We start from the raw sequence: 14,549 nt of genomic DNA, 5'->3' as shown, positions 1-14,549 counted from the left end.
GTCATTGAAAATGTACTGCTTGTGTGCAATATGGCATTAAGAAATCCAGATATCCACACTAAGGCTACCATTTTAATATAGTCTCCACTGTTTATTATTGCTTCATCGTATAATAGATTGCAATTAGCAACATTATGATGATGTGCCATTACTGTTAAGAGGCAGATCTCAGATTCATATAAAAAAAGAAAAAGAAAATATGAATGACATCTGTAGAATAGAAAATGAAATGTCTGCTCATGGGTGAATTCAACATAGATTTGGGTATAATCAATGAAATGGAAGTTACATCAATAATTGCTAATTTAATTAATAGGAAGTAAACATATTTGTGCAGGTGATGGTCAAGGGCAATGGAAATGATGGTGAAAATATTTTCCAGCAATGTGATTACATATACTGCTAGAAAGAGGAAGGAATGTAAGATCTGTAACTCTTGAACTTGAGAAAATTCCAGAAGCAGGAACTCAAAGTCATAGATAAGATTTGGCATTTTGTGCTCTCTGTAGGAAGAAGAGCAAAAAGGATTAGTAGAAGTTGATTTTTCTGATAATACAATGTTCTTAACTTGAATAATTTAATTTAGGTTAATTAATGAGTTGAAAAAATCTGGTGAAAAGAAAGGTGTAAAATGATGTAAAAGTAACAGATGGAAATTTATCAAGGAGACATCCAACTTAGAACTAAGAAGAAATTTCCTGACAATGAGAACAATTCATCAGTGGAACAGCTTGCCTCCAGAGGTTGTAAGTCTTCCTTCACTGGAGATTTTTAAAATGAGATTGGACAGCTATTTGATTGGAATGGTATAGGGTCTCCTGCCTAAGCAGGGGTTGGAGTACAAGACCTCCAAGATCCCTTCAGACTCTGTTATTCTATTTTCTTTGTTCTGTGAACCAACTATAGCCTCCAAATCATCCTAAGCAAAGCAAAATATCCAGCAATCTGCTCCTCTCAAAAAAATAAACACTAGGAGTAATATAAAACATATAATGTAAGAATAGTAACAGCAACTAATGCAGGATAAACAAGCAGAAGATCAGAAGAATTCATCCATCAACATCAACTAGCACTCAGAATACTTCTAAATTTATATACAGTATTTTAAAGATTCAGATTAATTCCTGATATATCTTCCTGTTGCAATCACACAGAACTGAAATGTCTTTCAATATGCACACTCAACATTTGATTTTGCTTTACTTGGCAATAAATAGTGCCTCTAACATATTAAGCAGAAAAATTGACATTATTTCTTTTCTGAAGAAGGATTGAGACCTAGTAGTTTTACTAAGGCCAGCCCAATCTCTTTGTTTCTCAGACCATAAATTATTGGATTCAGTAGCGGGGGCATTAAAGAATATATAACAGTAAATAATAAATTCAGACATAACTCAATGTTAGAATTGGGCTTCAAATAAGCAAACATTGTAGTTGACATAAATATGGAAAATACAATGAGGTGTGGAAGGCAGGTTGAGAGCACTTTTTGTTTCCCATGAACTGACGTAATTTTCAACACTATAATCAAAATCTTCGTATAAGAGAGAATGACAAAAGTAAAGCAAACTAAAGCTAAACTACAACTTAATAAAATAATTAAAATTTCATGAAAATACCACTCTGAGCAGGAGAGAGTAAGCAAGCGTGGTATTTCACAGAAAAATTGATTGACAACGTTAGAACAGAAAGAGTTTGCAAATGTTCCTGCAGTGTGTACTAATCCATAAAGAAGACCGCTTATCCATGTGCTAGCAATGATTTGCTTGCAGACTGTCCTGCTCATCACCATCTCATAATGTAAAGGTTTGCAAATGGCAATATAACGATCATATGCCATGACTGTGAGAAGAGAAAAATCAGACCCCATGAAAAAGATAAGGAAAAAAACCTGAGCAACACATCCAGAATAAGAAATGTATCTAGTATTCTTGAGAGAATTGATCATGGATTTGGGAATAATGACTGAAACTTGACCAATGTCTTGCATGGCCAAGTTCATCAGAAAGAAGTACATGGGGCAACGTAGGTGACTGTCAAAAATTACTGCAGAGATTATAAGAACATTTGCTGTAACTATTCCCAAGTATAGTATCAGGAACACAACAAAATGCAATATCTGAAGTTCTGAATTCGTTGAAAATTCAAGAAGGAGAAATCCAGAGACTGTTTGATTGCTCATTGCTTCATGAGATATTTTTTGTCCCTGGGAAGAAACAAAATGAAACTTTTTGAAGTATAATTTTAATTATGACTATAACTTGAATTAGATTAGTTTTGGGTAGTTTAAAAAATAATTTACACTATGTTCAAACTTCCTTAGCTTTTCAATGTCCAAGCCAAGTTATTCTAATACTTATAAAAGAGAATAAAGTTCATTTTGAGATGACTTCACTAAAAAATGGCACTTATACATTTTTCCGGTAAAAGAAGAACTTAATTTACTTTTAGCCATACTTTTTTTAAGGAATGAAATATGTGCTATAACACTTGACAGAAAACTATAGGAAATAAATTTATTACATCTTTATAAATTTGATCTCAGTACTCCAAAAGATCTTCAAGAGTACATGAATATGGAAAAATAAATTATTTTCTGATTATAGTTCTATTATAATCCAACTAGAAGACTAAAGGACTGCAATAGATTTATAAATCAATAACAGCGTTTGCATTCAACATCCTACTTTAAATCCTTCCAAGATATCTTAGTGAAATTGAATTGCGCTCAATTAATTTCAGTACTATTGCAGAATGGTTATCAAGTTTTACTTTAGCATAAAATGTAACAAAGCAGGAAAATCATTTTAGCAATTATTGGTATAAATTATGATTACCAAAGATGAAACTCACTTCTGTAATCTCAAAGAAAGATGCACTGTATCTATCATTCTGATAGATGCTATTTCTAACTTTCTGCAATGGGACGAGAGTAGTTCCTCAAATTAACAGATTGAGTATATTCTGTAATGTGGAGGTCTATGAGTTCATTTCCACATAAAGGTTTGGAATCCCAAGGAACAGCAGCTATATATGTTTAAGAATCCCGAACAAGATGAAACCATTCATGTATTCTCTTCTGTGATCATTGTAGGATAAATTCAGTGGTTCACAATTCATTCTATTGTTGAAGCCCCCTAGAAATACACATTTCACTTTGATAATATCCCAAAGGCAATAGGTTTCAAAGAGTTGGACCTGAAACTTCAAGAACTCATTCCTTTTTTGGAAAGCACTAGATTGTGAAAGGATACTACATAGTATAATTAATTAATATACCATAGTCACTTCAAGCAAAGGACACTGATCCATTTGCCCATGTATGCTGAAAGTTTTTGTTTTTCAAATAGCACATGTATCAAGGGAATTTCTAATAAATGTAACACAACATAACAGAGAGAAAACGAGGGAATGGAATAAAACTGTCAAAGTTATGACAATGCTGAGAAAGTACCAAATAATCTGAATTGCAATACAAGATGGTCCCATAGTGGAGATATGAACTATGTGAACTGGATGAAATAACAGAACAAAACTGAGGACATAGGTACTGTATACTAGGGTACCAGTAGCAATGGAATGTTCATAATCTGATCAATTGTCATATCATTATAAATAAATATAATAGTTAAATGAAAAATCATATAAAATTACCTATTCTGCTGGACATTCTATCTTGGCTAGAGGCTACTTATAATGCTGTAGTAACCTTCGTAGCAGAAGTGGTATTCAGCAGATTCTGACCAGTTCTGGAGTACCGGTAGCGGAAATTTTGAGTAGTTCAGAAAACTGGTAAATGCCACCTCTGACTGACCATCTATTCTCTGCCTCCTGAGTCCTAGCTGATCTGGAGGAAATGGGGATTCTGCAGTATCCTTCCCCTGGAGTGGGGAGGGAATGGAGATTTTACAGTATCCTTCCCCTGCCATACTCACCAAGCCATGTCCACCAAGCCGTGCCATGCCATGCTACGCCCACCAAGCCACCCCCACAAAACTGGTAATAAAATTTTTTGAATTCCGCCACTGCTCTGTAGTATCATCATCATCATCATCATCATCATCATCATCATCATCAATCATTTACCCATTATCTATCCATTGCAGGATGAAGGACTCTTCCACATATTTCCAACCTATTCGGGCCTGCAATACTTGATGTCATTGATCCATCTTGTTTTAGGTCTCTTTTGTGGATATTTTTTTTATCAAGTGAGATCCATTTTAGAACTACCTTGATCCACCTGCCATCAGTTCTTTTTGCTATGTGACCAGCCCATTTCCATTTCAATTCTTGTACTCTCTTGATGATATCATATACTTTTGTTTGTTTTCTAATTCACGAGAAGATCTTTCAATCTTGTCTTATAATACCAAGGATGTATCTTTCCATGGCTCTTTGCATCATTTGTGACGTTAGTGCCCATCTTTCATGGGCATATGTTAGAGCAGGTAGCATATACTGATTGAAAAAGTTTCTCTTTAGGTATAGGGGGATAGGTATAGGTATAGAATTGTTCCTGAAAATTATGCTTAGCTTGGCAAATACCTGCCGACTACATTTAAGATGTTATTCAATTTCCTTTATTGTATCACCTTCCACTGAGGTATATGTAGAGGTCTATTATGTCTAGTTCTTTTATATATATATATATATATATATATATATATATATATATATATATATATATATATATATGTGTGTGTGTGTGTGTGTGTGTGTGTGTGTGTGTGTGTGTGTGCTTCTAGGACTGTCTGACTTACTTCAAGATGCCACATATAAACCCATAAACACAGACCGAACAACCTTGAAAGAGGTGGTAGTTTTGTGGCGAAGGTTGTTGAGAGTGTGGTGGCACGACAGCTTCCCTGGCACCTGGATGAAGCTATCTATCTGGACCCGTACCAGTCGGGCTTCAGGCAGGGGCACAGCACAGAAACGGCATTGGTCGCATTGGTGGATGATCTCTGGAGGGCTTGGGATAGGGGTTGCTCCTCTGTCCTAGTCTATTAGATCTCTCAGCGGCTTTTGATACCATAGACCATGGTATCATGCTGCAGTGGTTGAGGGGGTTAGGAATAGGGGGCACCCTTCTGCAGTGGTTCTCCTCCTTCCTCTCTGACCGCTCACAGTTTGTGTTGGCAGGGGGGCAGAGGTTGACCTAGAGGCGCCTCACATGGGGAGTGTCGCAAGGGTCGGTCCTCTCGCCCCTTCTGTTCAACATTTATGTGAAGCCGCTGGGTGAGATCATCCATGGTTTTGGGGTGAAGTGTCATCTGTACGCTGATGATACTCAGCTGTACATCTCCACCCCAGACCACACCAACGATGCCCTTGATGTGATGTCTCGCTGCCTGGCAGCTGTGCGGGTCTGGATGGGGAGAAATAGGCTCAGACTCAACTCTTCCAAGACCGAGTGGCTGTGGCTTCCGGTCTCCCGATATAGTCAGCAGGTGCCATCACTGACTATTGGGGGTGAATCTTTGCCCCCCACAGAGAGGGCTTGCAATCTGGGTGTCCTCCTGGACACACAGCTATCTTTTGAAGAGCATATGACGGCCGTGGCCAGGGGGTCCTTTTATCAAGTTCGCCTGATTCGCCAGTTGCAGCCCTTTCTGGACTGGAACACCTTGCGCACGGTCACTCACACCCTTGTTACCTCCTGGCTGGACTATTGTAATGCTCTCTACTTGGGGCTCCCCTTGAAGAGCACTCAGAGGCTCCAACTGGTCCAGAATGCGGCCGCACGGGTGGTTATGGGCGCAACTCATTGTGCCCATGTGACACCCCTCCTGCGCGAACTGCACTGGCTCCCAGTGGTCTTCCAGGTGCGATTCAAGGTGTTGGTCACCACCTTTAAAGCGCTCCATGGCATAGGACCCGGGTACCTTCGAGACCAATAGCCTCCCACTGGCCAGTTCGCTCCTACAGAGAGGATCTCCTCAGGGTGCCATCGGCCAAGTTATGTCAGCTGGTGACACCGAGGGGGAGGACCTTCTCTGTGGGAGCCCCAGCCCTGTGGAATGAACTGCCCCCAGAAGTGTATAAGATCTCCGACCTCCGGGTATTTCACTGTGCACTCAAGACCCTGTTGTTCCGCCAGGCCGGGCTATCAACATAATAATTTTAAATTGGGTGTTTTAAATTTCTGGGGTTTTAAATTGAACCGAATTATTTAATAATTTAAATAATTTTAATTGATGTTTGTCTTGTGCTTTTAATAGGCTGTACACCGCCCTGAGTCCTTCAGGAGAAGGGCGGTATAGAAATAAAATTATTCTTATTCTTATATCTAGGAAAAAACCACAAGGATAAAGATAAAATCAAGTACTATAAGTAAAGAAATCCAACAAACAATTATTCCCAGAGAAAAATCATCAAAATGTCCAAAACTGTATGGCCTCCCAAACATACACAAAGATGGAATACCTCTTAGACCCATAGTAAGTTCCATAGGCTCACCGTTACAAGAAGATGATGAATGAGACGTCGTCGAAACGTCACCAAGACACTTCCAATTTTACGCGGGAGAAAACTCGAATAACTAAAGACCTACATACAAACACCCGCGAAAACCTCAGAAAACACACACACACACATATGGAAATATTATAAATAATATTTCAGACAAACTCACACACATATATATTATGTGTTATGTGTATATTAAAAACATAACCTAGTTTTTTCAGATTTATTTTTAAGCAAAATGGTTCTCCTGCTTCATGCAGCTCTTGTATATGTCTTTGTAGCTCTTTTGGGAGAAGAGAACAACATTATCTGCAGATTTTAAGTGATTTAAATAGTCACCATTGATTTTTATATACCTCTGTGTGTGTATACATATACAGTACATATACTTATAAACTGAACCATCATTACTCTTGGATTAATGAGTGGCAAAATAATTTTCAAATATAATATTTATATAAAATATTTATATTTGCTGTCTTCTTTTTTATACTAGATGGTTAAATTTCCAAAGAAAGAGAAATATAACTTTTTTTATAGCAAAGAATAATGCTTAGGGATTTGTTGATTAAAGGCTGAACAATAACCACCATGTTTCTGTTCTGTTTTACTTCTTCAAGTGGATCCTCAGGTTGATGGTTCTCCTTGCAGCTCCAGACCAAACCAGTTCATTAACACATGTTTAGTAGTCGTACTATAGATTGAAACATGGGCAGCACAATCTTATTCTTTGTGTAAATAACACTCTTTCCCAACATGTAGTCTGCAAAGTAATATAACCATAACTTCCAATATTTATTTTAAAAATACAGGTAATCCCTGGGTTATAAGTGTTCATTTAGTGCCCATTCGAAGTTATGAGATAAGTCCCCCTATGAATATTGCAGCACCATGACAGTTGTTCACCTTTATGAATGACTGAAGAGGTCTGCAATGTTCTCCCTATTTCCCCCACGCTCTCCACAATTTCCTCCCCCTCCTTTCCTGCTCTGTTGGACTCACTTCCCTTACAATATCTATCTCGTCTGTGCCACAGTTTCTGTGCCTTTAAGGGAGAGGAGAGTCAATGGAAATTCCTTAGTACTGCAATCTAATCTTTTGCAGAGACTGGGTGCCTGAACTCTCACAAGATCACAGACCTCAGAAACTTTAATTCTGGGCATGAAAAGTGTTTGTGGTCCCTTTCTCTTGCTCCTCCCCCAACTTCCTTCTGCACCACCAAACACTTTTCACCCAGAAAAATGAAAAGCCATCCACTCCATTTTTAAGCACCCCTTTTGCAAGGAAATGAAACTTCTGGCCCATGTCAGTTCTCCATCTGGACAAAAAGTACTTGGGTACTTGGGATGCTTGGAAACAGCATGGTGTACATACAACAGCAGATGTATCTATCTCTAAGCATCCCATTGGTGCCCAAACACTTTTCACCCAAATGGAGAATTGACACGGATTGGAAGCTTCATTTCCTTGCAAAAGGGTCACTTAAAAACAGAACTTCCATTGGCTATCCTCTCCTTCAATGGCACAGAAACCATGGCACAGAGGAGACAGGTAAGTTAAGTCTGGTGCAGCAGGAAGGGAAAGGGGAGTATGAGGTATCTTAGTGGGTTGGGGATGTCACTGCGTTTTTGTATTTACCAGCATAGCTCATTATTTCTGGACTGTCAGACTTTCCGTAGCTTGCCAACTTTTGTTATCAGTAAGCTAATTACGTGTATCCGCATTCCTTTCTTTCCACTTCACACTTTTTCTTTCTTCTCTTGCCAAGAGACGTCCGGCTACTGAGAAGTAGCCGATAGGAACTTTGCAAAAATGTAACAATTTAATTTTTTTTTAGATAGTTAGATGTTTTATTTTCTTTACAATAAATATGAGTTTGTTAGAAGATGTATTCTGATTTTATTTTATCAAAAGTATACACAAGGAAATGCCACGATCCAGGCAATTACCCCAGGAAGGTAACGGGGCTAATTACCTCTGACAGGGGATGTCTTTGGGGCCTATTATAATAAATATAATAATAATTATATATATATAAATACATATTTCAAATGTATTTGAAAATTTGAAATATATTTTCCAAAACATCTTCAAAACAGATACTAGTATACTGTGATTGTTTTTATAACTCCTTATTGTTATCATGAGACCACAGAAATTAAAAAGAAATTTTCAATTGAAAAGCAGGAATATTTTCTTTAAAAGTTATATTTCCTTACAAGATTTTGTTTTGAACCTTCATACATGATTTAAATAAACTAAACCCCTGTTGGATGAGCAGAAATCACCCAAGAGACAAGCAATATTAACTTTTCTTTTTTAACTTTTCTTGTCTGAGACATTTTAGCAACATTATTTAAGATGAGATGAGTACTTAATGCTGGGAATTGAAAGGTATCAGGCACAAATTAATTCCACATGAAAGGGAAATATGTAAGTTTTCTGTAAATTTATTGAACAAACAGTAGAACTATTACTGGCTTCCTCAGAAAATAAACATAAATGTTAGAATGCTTAATGTATACTGAGGAATGTATTTACCTCTGTTATAATACTCTCCCTTTGTATATATGTGTTAATATTTATGGGAAACTACCTAAAAGATTTTTTTAAGTTTAAATCTTCCATTTAGCATCAGAACTGTCTGTCAGTTCTGTTGATTAAGTCAGGTTATCAATATAATATCCATTATAAACCAAGATTAATTTTATAATTTCTCCTTACACTGAAAATTATTCCCTTATTTATAAACATGTATGTTTGTATGTTAACACTTAATGTTGGGAGACCCTGCAACTTTGGCTTTTCTTCAAGTCCATTTGTGAAAATATAATTCAGGAATCTTGAAGTAAATTGCTTTTATGAATTTTGTTTGTTCAAAGGTAAAGCTTATTTTGGCACTGAAGCAAAGTCCAATAACTGAATTTTCCATTCTTGTAGGATATTTATAATTTCATTATTCTGCTAAACTGCAACTATGGGTTTAGCTGGAACAGAGCTCTTTTAACTGTATATTTTATTGGCCCTGAGATCAAATGAATACTTATTTACTTAATTTGCTCTAATGACTAAATAGTTGACTTATTATAACTAATTAAGTACAAGTTAATACCATTTAATGAGGAATTGGTCATTGAAAACAAACCTAAATTAAATCCATTTCAAAACAGGAAATATGCATATTTAATTAAGCTTTTTATTTTAAAAAATATTAAATAAATTTTCATGTACTTTAAAAAAATTTGCATTGAACTTACCTCCCTCCTCTTACTACTGTATGATGCTCTGTATTTCTACATTTTTTAAAAAAGAAACTCAAACTTATTTATTGCTGTAACAATACTTTGCAGGCTTCTTGTGAAAATTAATGGTTAAACAACCTAGGATAGCCAAAATTTTTACCATGTATTTATTTTGAAGATTTCTATCTTTATTTAATCAAGTTCATTTATTGCTATAATATGTGATATAGTATGAAAATTGTTTCAGTATGGGGAGATAAGTTTGTTACTCATTTTAATTGGGGTGTGAGTTGCCATCTTGATTACTAAAGTTTAATAATAACTCCAAAATTAAACTTGTGCAGAAATAAGACCAGGTAACATTTTTTTAAAAAACTCTAATTGTTCTTGCGGGACACAAAGAAATGAGTCCCAATCTTTCTAGTTCTTCCCAAAACGCATTTGCTTGGTATGAATAATTTAAAAACATTACTATATATTTCTCAGACATTGTGATTCCCCTTAACTTAAAAACCTAACTTCATAGCAATTTATTTTTTACAAAATACATATTTTGCCACACAAGGTAGAATCTTAATTAAAGGTAGAGTCTTAATTAAACCTCAGAAAGGGATTTTGCTAGTGTTATAATTTACAGATTTCAATAAAACACACTATTTCCATTGCTTTAGGGAAATAACTTTTTTTAAAAAAAATAGAGATTGAAGAATCATAGTTACAAAGCAAATGGGTGGAAATATTTCATGTAATAAGATGGACAAAATTCTGAAAAATTCATTGTTGAAATTTGCCAAAAATAACTCCAAAAACTAGCATTAGGTGCTTCACCATTATTTCACCACTTATCTTTTCCTGAATATTTAAAGGAATAAAATTAGTAAATCTATAGAGATTAAATAAAAAATAAATCAGATAATTAGAATTTTAGGATGAAAAAAATCAAAATACAATAACTGTCCTATTCTTTTTTCTAGAATCATCATGTGCCATCTTGTAAACTATGGATAACCAATCCATTACATCTGATTTTATGCTTTTTAACTTCACAGAGAGAGAAGAATTGAAGATGTTTTACTTCTTTGTTTTCATTGTGTTGTACTTGGCAGTTCTGACAGGGAATCTCCTCATCATCTCTGTAATACTTTGTGACCATCATCTCCACAATCCTATGTACTTCTTCCTGATGAACTTGGCCATACAAGACCTTGGTGCCATTTCTGTCATTGTCCCTAAATCCATAGCCAATATACTTATGAACACAAGACATATTTCTTATTTTGGATGTGTTTGTCAAGTTTTCTTTGTTGTTTTTTTTATGAGTTCTGATTTTTGGATCCTCACAGTCATGGCTTATGATCGTTATGTTGCCATTTGCAATCCATTACACTATGAAACAATAATGAACAAACAAGCCAGCATTTGCATGATTCTTGCTGTGTGGGTCAGCAGCCTTTTTAATGCATTGTTGCACACCTGTTTTACCTTTGCAACTCCTTTTTGTTCCAATATTATCAATCAGATTTTCTGTGAAATCCCACAGTTACTTAAACTAACCTGCATGGATTTAAATAAAAATGAAATTAAATTAATTATTGTAATATGTATCTTGTGCCTAGGTTGTTTTTTCTATATTCTTACTACTTATGTGTCTGTTTTCAAAGCCGTTCTGAAAATTCCCTCAAAGGAAGGAAGGAAAAAAGCCTTCTCCACTTGCTTACCCCATCTGTTTGTTGCTTCAATATTTCTTCTATCTTCATTTATTGCATATATGAAGCCACCCTCTAGTGTACAGGATTTAGCAACAACTGTACTGTATTGTTTTATCCCCCCTTTATTGAATCCGCTCATCTATAGTATGAGAAACAAGGAAATCAGGTTTGCCCTGTCAAAACTATTAAAAATGAGAAACCTTTCTTAGAAAATAGCTAGTGGATATTTTTTGGGGGTGGGGGGTAAGCTTATCTTTTTGTTCTGAGGAACAGCAATGCATCTAGATAGCCCTATATGAAGTTGTACCAAATAAAGGTAAAATTTCTCATGACAAAATAAATGTGTCTTAGAATGATGTGTTTCTATCTTTATTTATTTAGTTTTATATTACAATCTTATTAATGTATATTGTATATTCTATATTTTGATATATCTTATAGCTATTCAGCAATAATTGCTATTGCCATTGCCTACAAAAAATAGTTGAGAGTCTCCTTGTTGTTACTATAGTACAGGAAGATTGCATGAGGCTTTTGTTAAATTTGTAACCAAAAGGTTACAGAATAATATTTTGGAGATGAAAAACATTATAGAAAGCATTGCAATGAGTCATTGGGGACTTTGGATTACCTTGCAGCAGTGGTGGGTTGCCCCCAGTTCACACCAGTTCTATAGAACCAGTAGTAAAACCGGCAGGAGGCCCCATCCACCGACCCTGATGTCACCAAAATGCTGCTGCGCATGTGCAGAAAGTGCACAGCCCCATTGCGAACTGGTAGTAAAGGTAAGTAGAACCCACCCCTGCCTTGCAGACTGTGTAGTTGCAGCCAACTCTATAGATGTATCCCACAGTAGTCATGAAAAAAAATTATACTCAAGAACTGAGTGTAGGCAGTTTCCTACTTACAACCAGTCATTATAAGTATCAGCCTACATGGAAAAAGGAGTTCTAAAATTTTAACAGTTGCCACACACACCCTTGGCCATGTGACTTTATTTTGGATTCTTGGCAACATGACAGTATGTCATTTATAGCTGTTTGAGTTTTACAATAGTTTAATTGTGAAAAACCACAATTTAGCAATAATGGGTTAGTTTAAAAGCCACAATATTTACTTAACAACTGCTCAAAAAAAAAAGAAAAAAAAGTTGCAAATTTGAGTTGGTTACATGATTGATTTACAGTCATCGTGTTATACAGCCATAATGAAAAACACCATTACAATCATATGTCAAGGACTATCTGTCAGACATAAGGAAGCAGAATGACACTAAAAGTTGATCAGAGTGTTTTGTTTATTGCTCTCCTATTTATAACTCTCCTGTTTACAAGAATCTAGCCAAACTAACTACTGTACGCATACGATAGAATAACTAGATAAGCAGTGCAAAGGATTTGCTTTCCACCACTTCCTCTCTTTCAGTGATTCCAAGCTACATTGTCTCTTAACTCCTTCCCCTACTTCAGATGCAGTCTCCACCACACTATCTATAGTGAGGACCAATAGTTTTCCTTATACAATCCAGTTCTTACTTTTCAGGGATATTTATCAGGGGCCAATTAAAAGAATTGCAGTTTTATTTTAATCTCCTACTTCTTTACAAATGACATGTTCAATGGGGCAAGGAGGGTGTCAACACATTGTGGAGCTTTGTTCACTTATTTTGGATAGACTGCTTTTCTAATGATGGCTTCAATTTCAATTACTTCAGTGCCTGAATAAACACTTGAAGCATGTGGAGAATTATTATAATCCTTGAGGATTTGGAATTTTCTATTCCACACTATAGTCGAAAACTAAGTTTTCGACTATTCTTCTACAAATGACCTGATAAGAATGACTCTTATATAATCTGAGGAAGTACATAATTTTGTACTTACTTTTATAACTCAGGGAAGCTGAGGGGTACTATACATCAACTTGATGTGGGCTTCAGTAAATAGATATTCAGTTGAACAAATCTTCAAAAGTAAGTCAGTGCAATACTTCACCAAGCATTCTCCAAAAATGAACGTCAGTTAATGTTCTTTTAAATATGAACTAAATATAAATATGAAACTCAGAGTATCAGAAATTAACCTATTTTGGAACAATAATCTCAAAGACTTTTGTGGCTGGTTTGTCAAATATCCAGGAACTTCCATCCTATCTTAGTCTCTTGAAGTTTTGGGTGCTCCATCGCTGGAGGTTTTAAAGAAGAGATTTGACAGCCATTTGTCTGAAATGACATAGCGTCCCCTGCTTAAGCAGGGTTTTGAATTAAATACTTCAAAGGTATCTTCCAACTTTATTATTCTGTTATTCTTCTATTCTAACATCATTGGGTGAGATTCAGCCAATTCACATTTCAACTTTTGATCAAACATGGTAATAAATGGAGGAAAAATCAGATATAAAAGGTTCAAATTATCTACTAAATCAGCCCCTCTATTGTAATTTAATTTGTGTTATTTTGATATTTTTCTCAGAACTTTTATCTTTTTGTATAGAAACCACTTTATTATAATTCCCTTAGGAGAAATCAATTTTCATGTGAAAATTTCAAAAGTTTATCCACTTTTTAAAAATAAAATGCTGTTTCATCCTCATTTAGGATATAAAACAGGAAGTTTTAGCTCCCTATAGACTAATTTCCACCCAGACATACCTGTCATAGTCAATAGTCAGTATAATTTTTAGATGCAGTTGGGGATTTATATACAAAACAACTCTATTATTTCCCTTCAGTTTTGCTGAAATAATTATTTTCCCAAACATACAACAACAATCTTTATTACAGTCATAGATCATCACAAAAGTTAGATATTAAAATAAATACATTCTCTAAAAATTATTGGAAAATAACTAAACCAAGTAGAAATATGGATAAGAATCTTTAGTTCATTAAGTATTTTTTTTCCTTATTATCATTGCAGCAGCACAAAATTTTGCTACTGCATAGGTGGTGGCTGAATTTGAATCTTGAATTCATGTAGAAATTATCTGATTTCCCTAGAAATCTGACTAATAGAGGGAGAATGTACGTTGTACATTGATCTGATGCTCTGTAGAACATGCAGTACAATAGGATATGGGAGATATCTTCAACTTCCCCACTGCCACATATACACATTTGCTCAGCTAT

The 14,549-nt window shown here is 35.4% G+C and overlaps 2 protein-coding genes across 2 annotated transcripts; one reads left to right on the top strand and one right to left on the bottom strand.

Annotated features, from left to right (window-relative positions):
* Positions 1 to 1,249: 1,249 nt before the first annotated feature.
* On the bottom strand, positions 1,250 to 2,182 carry LOC117668728 (olfactory receptor 14A16-like). The gene has a single exon (XM_034422786.2). The coding sequence runs from the start codon at positions 2,180 to 2,182 to the stop codon at positions 1,250 to 1,252; it is 933 nt and encodes a 310-aa protein (XP_034278677.2).
* An 8,531-nt stretch (positions 2,183 to 10,713) lies between these two features.
* Positions 10,714 to 11,771, top strand: LOC117668881 (olfactory receptor 14A16-like). Its single transcript, XM_034422934.1, has one exon. It carries the CDS (start codon positions 10,714 to 10,716, stop codon positions 11,629 to 11,631), a length of 918 nt encoding a protein of 305 aa, XP_034278825.1. The 3' UTR covers positions 11,632 to 11,771.
* Positions 11,772 to 14,549: the final 2,778 nt, after the last annotated feature.

The sequence above is a fragment of the Pantherophis guttatus genome, chromosome 4, assembly GCF_059756535.1.
Source record: "Pantherophis guttatus breed Tessera chromosome 4, ASM5975653v1, whole genome shotgun sequence".
Taxonomy (NCBI): Eukaryota; Metazoa; Chordata; class Lepidosauria; order Squamata; family Colubridae; genus Pantherophis; species Pantherophis guttatus.
The sequence above is the reverse complement of the archived record's forward strand: the minus strand, read 5'-3'. Positions and strand labels throughout refer to the sequence as shown.